This window comes from Carassius carassius, chromosome 2, assembly GCF_963082965.1.
Source record: "Carassius carassius chromosome 2, fCarCar2.1, whole genome shotgun sequence".
Lineage (NCBI taxonomy): Eukaryota > Metazoa > Chordata > Actinopteri > Cypriniformes > Cyprinidae > Carassius > Carassius carassius.
Genome location: NC_081756.1, coordinates 28,319,421 through 28,328,234, shown reverse-complemented (window position 1 = coordinate 28,328,234; position 8,814 = coordinate 28,319,421). Strand labels below are relative to the sequence as shown.

The 8,814-nt window shown below is 38.1% G+C and overlaps 1 protein-coding gene across 2 annotated transcripts in view; it reads left to right on the top strand.

The window, feature by feature from the left end:
* The first annotated feature begins 816 nt into the window (after positions 1 to 816).
* The window catches only part of LOC132107838 (cytoplasmic dynein 1 light intermediate chain 2-like), a 19,538-nt gene continuing 11,540 nt past the window's right edge, over positions 817 to 8,814 (top strand). For both annotated transcript variants that reach the window (XM_059514135.1, XM_059514125.1), the window contains exons 1-5: positions 817 to 982; positions 1,647 to 1,720; positions 2,438 to 2,554; positions 2,838 to 3,068; positions 8,812 to 8,814. The exon at positions 8,812 to 8,814 is cut by the window's right edge and continues 152 nt beyond it. In XM_059514135.1, the coding sequence (XP_059370118.1) occupies positions 903 to 982; positions 1,647 to 1,720; positions 2,438 to 2,554; positions 2,838 to 3,068; positions 8,812 to 8,814 (505 nt within the window). In that variant the 5' untranslated portion in view covers positions 817 to 902. The remainder of the gene's footprint in view (positions 983 to 1,646; positions 1,721 to 2,437; positions 2,555 to 2,837; positions 3,069 to 8,811) is intronic.

Sequence of the window (8,814 nt, the reverse complement as noted above, 5' to 3'; positions counted from 1 at the left end):
TAAACCTTACTTCATATTTCATATAAGTCTTTTTAATGTTTTTATTGTACATGTTCTTGATGTCATACTACCCATTCTTTTGAAGACTGGCCAAAAATTACCCGAAGATAACAGAGAAGTGAAAAGTGCACTACGAATAACTCTGTATATAATCCGCGATACATTTATGAATATTTCCAATCACACGGGTTCGTGAACCGTCGACCCTCTCGACCCAGTGATCTATATATATATATATATCAGTGGCTCCACCCGATACGAAGCGCCGCGGATCAGTTTCCTCTCCCTACAGTCAGATCTTCACCATGACAACGCAACCGAACAACTGACCTCAGATCGGCGCGCGAGTCACATCACATGCACTGACATCAGCGCGCGGCAAAGTCTGAAATGACATCATTCAAGCCAACGCGGATAGTGCTGCCTTTTCAAGTGCCTGATCATAATGCATACAGCAGTGCATCAAGTATTTTACGATTTAATGTATTCTGTATAGCATTTTAAACAAACAAAATAAGACTTATGATTTCTGAGGAATGTTTCGGTGACATTTCCCGCTCTTTTTTCGTTTTTTTTTTGTAAAGTTGTCTTTTTGTTTTAATTTTCTTTTTAAGAGTATGCGATAATCTATGAACTCGTAAAAATAGCTCGCACTACGGTAAAGGCGTTGTTCATAAATATTAATTTAGTCACGCTGTCTGTCCTTTGGATGTGCTAATTAATATTCATGACCCAACCTAAGCGCCCACTTAACGACTGCGACAACTTGGAGACCCTCCCAGTTTGTGTTTAATATTCATGTGGTAGGCCTTCGGCGTAGTAGGGAAGGTAATTCACGAAGCGTCTCGTGTGAGGTCCTCAAGCAGTCAGTGTGCGCCTCCCTTTGTGCCTTTCCATTCAAGATGGCTCCCGTTTTAGAGAAGAAGCTACTGGGCGACACTCTGGAGAACAGCACCGAGGAGGACGAAGGACAAAACCTCTGGTACGCCGCCCCTCGGAGTGTCCAGGAGTGAAGCGGGTTCTGCAGGGAGTTATTTTTTTTGACAGTCAGTGTGATGATTTGCTTTGTCTCCAGCCGGGTGCTGCCCAGACGCCGGTCCCGGATGAGCACAAAATACTTGACATAAACTTATGGCAAAGTCTGGATCAGGCTCGAGCTTTCACAGCGGGCTTAACAATAAAGCGGTCTTCGGAGGCGCTAGGAAGCGGATTGTTTTGCTTTATATGCTCATGTCATGCTCTCTGGCTTCTGACGTGTGCTGCTGGCTAGCATTTGTTAAAACTCAACGCTTTACATGAGATCTGTAGTGTCCAATTCGTTCATGAAGGAGCTTTGCGTAGCTAATTTTCTGTGTACGGCTTGCGATTTCTGTTTAGTTATGATAAGAGTCAGGAAACTGATTCCTGATGTCTGTTTCTGATGCGATCTAACGGTTGACTGACGTCCAGCGCGCGAGAGAAGCTCCTTGTGGTAACGGCCTTCTGCGGATGTTTTTAGTAGCATGACAGTAAAGTTAACGTTACATAGTTACAGTTGTCTGCAGTCAGAACTAACATTCAGTCTAATAACTACCTTATTAAAGCCCATGTCTGTTGATGTCATGGACGGCAATTTGTCGGTGCTCATTTATTATTATTTTTTTCAGGTCTTCAATCCTCAGCGAAGTTTCCACACGCTCCAGCTCTAAGTTGCCTTCTGGGAAAAATATACTGCTTTTTGGTATGTGACTTTTTGCTTTTGTTTTTTCCCTTCTTTTGGTGAATTAGATTTTTTATCCAAATGTATAGTTTTGCTTACAAATGTCGACATTTACATTCAAGTGAAACCACCTTAAGTTAATCACGGTATACCCTGATTTGATCTGCATTTAGATTTGCGAGACGTAAAAAAAAAAGTTTGCTCCGCTCTAATACGTCTACATGATGTTTCCTGTCAGATTTCATATAGACGTTTAGAAAACGTCTTTAATATATTAATTTAGAATGTGTGTAAAACTGACATCTTTAAGACGTCTGTCAGATGTTTGTATTTAGCAGATGCTTTCCAGATGAAGTGATCTCTAACAGAAATCTTTCAGAAGTACTGTTGGAAGCTGATATTGAATTATAGTAAAATTCTGTCATTTAATCACCCTCATGTTGTTCCAAACTTGTATGAGTCTTTTTCTTCTCCGGAATCCAAATGAAGACGTTGTGAAGAACCAAATGGTTTTAGTTAACTTTTGTTTGAATTGTATGGACAAAAATATTAATATATCTTATGTGTTCTGCATACGAAAGTCAGTCGTACAGGTTTGGGTAAACTGTGCTTTTAACGTTATCCCAGTCATAAACTGAACTCATTCACTTTGTCTAAACACTCTTTATTACTTATATGTCGATTTGGGCACTTTTAGGTCATGATTTAAATGTGCTATGATTTCTGGTGATGTTTTAGGGGAGGATGGTTCAGGAAAGACAACACTTATGACAAAACTTCAAGGAGCCGAGCACAGTAAGAAAGGTCGAGGGCTGGAGTACTTGTACCTGAACGTCCAGGATGAAGACCGAGATGGTAAGTGCAGTTTGGACTGGGTTGGAATAAGTGATAAAAGATTCAAAGAATTTGATAATAAAACTTGTTAGTTGTCATAGCGGTGATTAACTATTTTATACTCATTTTTTTAAGTAGTTCATTCACATTCATATGATATTCATTTCTATAATGCTTCATATTAAACAAAATAAAAATAAATCCATAAGACTAGGATGAGTTTTAAATATAGTTTTTTATTGTCCATTTTTGGTCCATGGAACATGCAGTTGATTACCTTTCTATATGTTTACGAATCTTCCAGATTTGACTCGCTGTGGTGTGTGGATCCTGGATGGAGACCTGTACCACAAAGGCTTGCTGAAGTTTGCAGTGACTGCCGAGTCGCTGAAGGACAGTCTAGCGGTGTTCGCAGTGGACATGTCACGGCCTTGGACCATCATGGAGTCGCTGCAGAAGTGGACGAGTGTGCTGCGTGAGCATGTGGACAAACTCAAGATCCCACCTGAGGAAATGAAAGAGATGGAGCAGAGGAGTAAGTCCTGGTTTGCTATTTTTACCACTAAGATGTGGTACTGTAGTACCCACAGCTTGGTGTTAGCATGTAGGGGGCCTTCAGATTCAAGTGTGCCTATGGGTGATTGCTTGTACACAAAGTCTACCTCCAGCTGTCTTTCTGCTAAACATCTTATTTGACTCCAATGGTAAAAACAAGCATGCTTTGAATAGCTGAAGTTCAGCTAGAGGAACTTTATGGTGAGGTACCGTATCAACCCACATCAGGCTGATGGAAAGATGGGGATCCACGTCAGGCGTGGATGTTGAAACGACTTATCATATCAAATATGCTTTCTTTCTTTTTCTCTGGTGGGTTTTGATCATATGTAAATGTTGAGATGCAGTAGCAGACTGCTGCATTTACATACTGACTTCAGGAGAAGAATCAGCTGCAGACGGACAGAGTAACTGTCAGATTGTGATGTAGTAGTAAATACACAAATGAATTCCTTGTAACACATTGAAGAATGATAATGTTTCAGTATTTAATCATTAGGACAACTTAGGACAGTTTTTTTCCCCTCTGTTGTGAATTCAGCGTAAGTGATTCTAGTTAGAAAGTCATGGGAATTAGCCTAGATCTAGGGATTCTTATGCTTTTATTAAAATTGCTTTTTGCTGTTGAGTACATGAGTCCTAATCCACTTTTATTTCGGGAGTAAGCAGGGAGGATGGTTTACTGAAAGTCTATATTTGAAGCACTCTTTGTGCTTTGAATTTGCATAACACGTTATTCAACAATTGATGTTAGAAGAAGAGCGATTATAAATGCTGCTTCGCTGGTGATCGTTATGATTCAAATGATAAAAAAGCTGAGAATCATTGTTTCGAAAACCCTGGTAGTTTGATACAGTGTGATTCAAAAAGTTTGGGTTTGATAATTATTATTATTATTTTTATGCATTGGTAATCCGTTTATCAAAGCTGCTTTTGTTTGATCAAAAATACAGGAAAATCTGAAATATTTTCAATAAGATTTCAATATATCTTAAAATGTAAGTTATCACTGTGATGGCAAAACTAAAATATGTGTCCCTGGATCACAAAACCAGTCTTAAGTCACTGGGGTATATTTTCAGCAATGGCCAAAAAAAAAAACCGTATGCGTCAAAATTATAGTTTGTTTTTCTTTTATGCCAAAAAATTATTAGGATATTAAGTAAAGATCATGTTCCATGAAGATATTTTGTAAATTTCCTACTGTAAATATATCAAAACTTAATTTTTGATTAGTAATATGCATTTTTTTTTTTTTTTTTTTTTACACCCTCAGATTTTCAAATAGTTGTATCTCGGCCAAATATTGTCTGACCCTAATAAACCATACACCAATGGAAATCTTTTTTATTCAGATTTCAGGTGATGTATAAATCCAAATTTTGAAAAAAAACTGACACTTAAGACTGGTTTTATGGTCCAGGGTCACATATTTCTTCTTATCAGTGTTGAAAACAAGAAGAGAGTGCTCCGACATGAAGTGAGAGGCTATTTCTGAGGATGACTGTTTCTGTTGTGCCCTAGAAACTGGGCTGTGAGAGCAGAATAGGGAAGTGGCTTGGCAATGGGATCGATTTTCAGCTTGTGTGAGAAATATTGAGACCACATCTGAACTAGGGATGTTCAGTTTAACTGGTTAACTGTTAACCAACCGTTAACAATTTTGACAGATTAATACTATCAGTTAAACTGTTTAAAAAGTAATTCATTCATTTATTTTCAGTGATTTATCGAAATATTTCGAAAGGTTTGCTGCATTGTTAAAATAGGCTACGTTATGCGTATTAAAATACAACAATGGAAGCAACTACTCCTTTTAGTAATAGAGAAAATCAAATTGTAAATTGTTTGCCTTTATTTGTGTACATTCACAATAAAAACAAATCTTTATGCATAAAATAAGCCTAAAGAAAAATAAGATGCTGCTTTCTGCCGTCCGTTTCCTTTCGCGCAGCACAAAAATGAACCGAAACTCTGCTTTTTTCGTTCATTTTCATAATTTATTATTCAAGTGAAAATATATTTCTCGTATAGGCCTATTTATTTGCTATATATAGCCTAGCTTTATCATGTTTTTCTCCGCTCGCAGAAGCGCTGCAGGTGCTTGATGTGATATGAAGACCATGTGACTCCTCATGTTCTGTTGTTGGTGCTTTTTGCACATGTCAAATTAATCCCCGGGAAACTGTTAAATGTTAGTATTTCCAACTGGTCACAGATACTGATCCTTTCTAATTTAATTCGGTTCTACTTTAAAATAATCTTGTCGGTTAACGGTTAATAATCGGTTAACAAGCGAGGAAAAATAACCGAAATGAACATCCCTAAAATGAACGGCTATCTGAATCACTCGCTCTCTATCTACCAGTCTGACCTTCTAATTGTACGGCGTACATCTTTCTATTTTTTTCTTCATCATTTATACTATTACAAAGGATTTATGATTACATTAGAGAAATCAAATATTTTAATAGAAAAGTTGTTTTGCATTGTAATAATGTCAAAGTATTACTGTTTTCAGTCTATTTCAATCTAACACATCTCATCTTATAGTGCCAAATGTGGGATGTATTTAAATGAAATACAAACACACTAAGCCTTTAAGCTGCCCATAACTTTCTGAAACTGACCCGCCCAGAAAAAGAACCAGTGCTTCCTTAAGCACTGCTGAGATCAACATCTCACTCCTCGCTTCTGACCGGACTCAGTGATGTCAGCACTGCAGTGGGAAGGACAGTCCAGCCCCTCTTACAAGACGTTGCATCAAGGTCCGTTCGTTAGCTGTTCATGACATTCGACTCGTTGCTCTAAGCAGGGCATGAGCACAACACCCGAGCGCATCTCAAACCACTGTGCTAAAACACAACGTCTCACAGCTCTTAGTCAGCTAACACATTAACTGAATATTATTTTACATGTAGAGATGACTTGATGTACTTTTTTGTGTTGTTCAAAGGCTAAATGTGGCCATATAACCACTTTTTTTTTTTACAAAAACAGCACTATTTATTTTGTATTTACTATTTAGTTTTTTTGCCATCATGATTTTTAGACCCATTTGACACTCGGACGGCCTCATAGCTGGAAATGCACACTGGCCGTGTATTCTGTTGACTGTCCCCACCCTTGTTTGTGTAAGCTGGTCAAAGTCGACAGAAGAAAGAGATTGTAAACTGGTTCTTCATTTGATTGAGGTTAGGCCACATTGATTAAGGAAGTTGGTGGTTCTAGATTAAAATCCATACCTCACTTTCAGCTGATGTGAAAACAGGCTGATCAAGTTTTTAAAAATGGTTTTGTTGAGAACTGTGAGATAACATGAGACCGTAGAATCAAGGGTATTATGTAAAATGTGAAGACTGTGCCATGTGGTTTGCACAAACTCTTGCCTGTTGGCTATTATCACTTAAGAAGAATCACTAGATGGTAAACATAGTTTTTTAAAATTTCCTAATGGACTCTTTGTCAAAAAGCATCTGTAACAGTTGTTTATTGGTTTGCTGTAAATGCACCGTATTATCTTGATCTCTGGCTCCTGTGGAAACATGTTTGCGCTCCACATCACGGGGTGTGGGTAATTGAGTGTGATGTAACCAATTAATGAAGGGTTTCATGAGTTTATATGACTTTCTGAAATATTTTGACAAATGATTTTGTAAAGGAGTCTTTTTTTTGTTTTTTTGACCAAGGCTGGATCAAAAATACAGTAAAAAGTAATATTATTAAGTATTGAATTATTAAATTAAGTGCTTTCTATTTGAATAAATGTTTAAAATCTAATTTACTCATTAGCAAAGCTGAATTGAAAAGCAGCCATTACTCCAGTCATCAGTATCAATTTAATGGGTCCTTCTTGAATAAGAGTATTAATTTCTTTAAAAACAAATGAACAAAAGGAGAAAACGACTGGCCCCAAGCTTTTAAACATTCATTTATTTTAAATCTGCTTCTCAGACAGTTGTGGTGTGTTATTCCAGCAGCACTGGAGCTGTTGTTCTTTAACAGTACGTTGAAGGAAGTTGTGCAGCTTGTCTGGTTTCTGGGTCATCTGGAGCTGCATTCTTAAGGTTCCTGAGGAAGTTCCTCCCCCTTTACCTCTCTTACCTCCCTCCTGAATATACCACTGATTAAAGGCCATTCCAGCCACCCACTTCCACACATCACCATCATGCCCTCTCCATATACTCCTGTGTATCAGCCTGGCAGTCAATAACATTGTTTTTGGTGGCTGTTCGCATGTTCTCTAGTGCTGTGTGAGGTTGAGGACTTGAGCAGGGATCAGACAGAGTCTTAAGAGTGTGCTGTCAGCTCTGTTCATGTCTGAGCTGCTCCTCCACAGGCCTCGGCTGCTCAAATCTGTCCAGAACAAGTCCTGATTTAAGTTACACAACAGATAATAAACTGTCAGGTTAATGCTACAAATCCTTGCTTATGCTAAGATTTATTTTTTGTTTTTGTATTCGATTTTTGATTTAGATATTTTCCCTTCAACATCTGTTTTTTTGCTACAAATCGTCTGTTTGGATCTTATGTAACCTGACTGGAATGCCCTAATTCTGTGGATGTTCTCTTTATTTGTATAGATTTGTTTATTTATCTACATTGCTTTCAGTCATTTGATATATATATACGGTACAGGGCTTTCAGTACGGTGCACGTGTGTACCGAATGACCGAATGCAATATTTCGTTTTGCGGAACATAGGTACATTTTCGTGTTTCCAAACGAACATATTAAGTGGCATAAGTCTCCGCATTCAGCGCAAATCCCGCCCTGCAGCTGATTCTAAGGCCGGTGACACATGGCTGCGTGGCGTGAGCGTGGCGTTTCTCCTGCGTGTCAGGAACGTGACGACTGCTTCGCGTTTTCTGTGTCTTTACACACCAGAATTGTCCCTGACGCGGCGCTGGTGCGCTGCTGCTACTGTAGGTGACATAGAGGGAGACCGCCGACAGACCAGGATCTTGTCTTCACGACAACAATATCTATACTTCATGTTGAGCATAAATAATAAGCCTACTGATAAAGGACACCTGTTGACGGCAAAATAGACTGTTTGACAGGTGCAATATGCCAGTGTGTCACCGGCCTAATGTTTTCAAAAGGCATCACGCGAGTGTGAACATCACTACAACTAGGAAAAAAACGATTGTAATTCAAACGCAGCTCCCGTCGGCATTTAAACAGACCTTTGCTCTTAATTCCAATCGGTCCAACGCAATAACGAAATCTGAGCAGGTCTAAAAACTGAAACTGTTGTTGCTGCAACTTTACACTTTGGAAAAGTTATATTTTTTAAATATGAGCAGGCCTACAAGCTGGGATTGGTAATGCTGCACTGTAATCATAGTTATTTATTTATATTTTTCATTATATTTTATTATATGATATTGGTTTGAGACTGAGAGTATTTTTAGTGGAGAACTTTGCAGCAGTATTTTATTTCTTATTCTTTTTTTATTTTATATATATTTTATAAAAAATTATTTGAAAAAGTGTAAACAAATTGTAAAAAAAAGTTTATAGTAATAAACAACCTGCAGTTTAATGTTTGCATTTCTTTCCCTTACTGTACCGAAAATGAACCGAACCGTGACTTTAAAACCGAGGTACCGTGATTTTTGCGTACCGTTACACCCCTACTGTATAATGTATCAGTTGACACTGTTTTTGTAAATATGTAAGTCAAGGTTGACACTGTTGGTTTCTTCTCTTCTCTGCAGTGG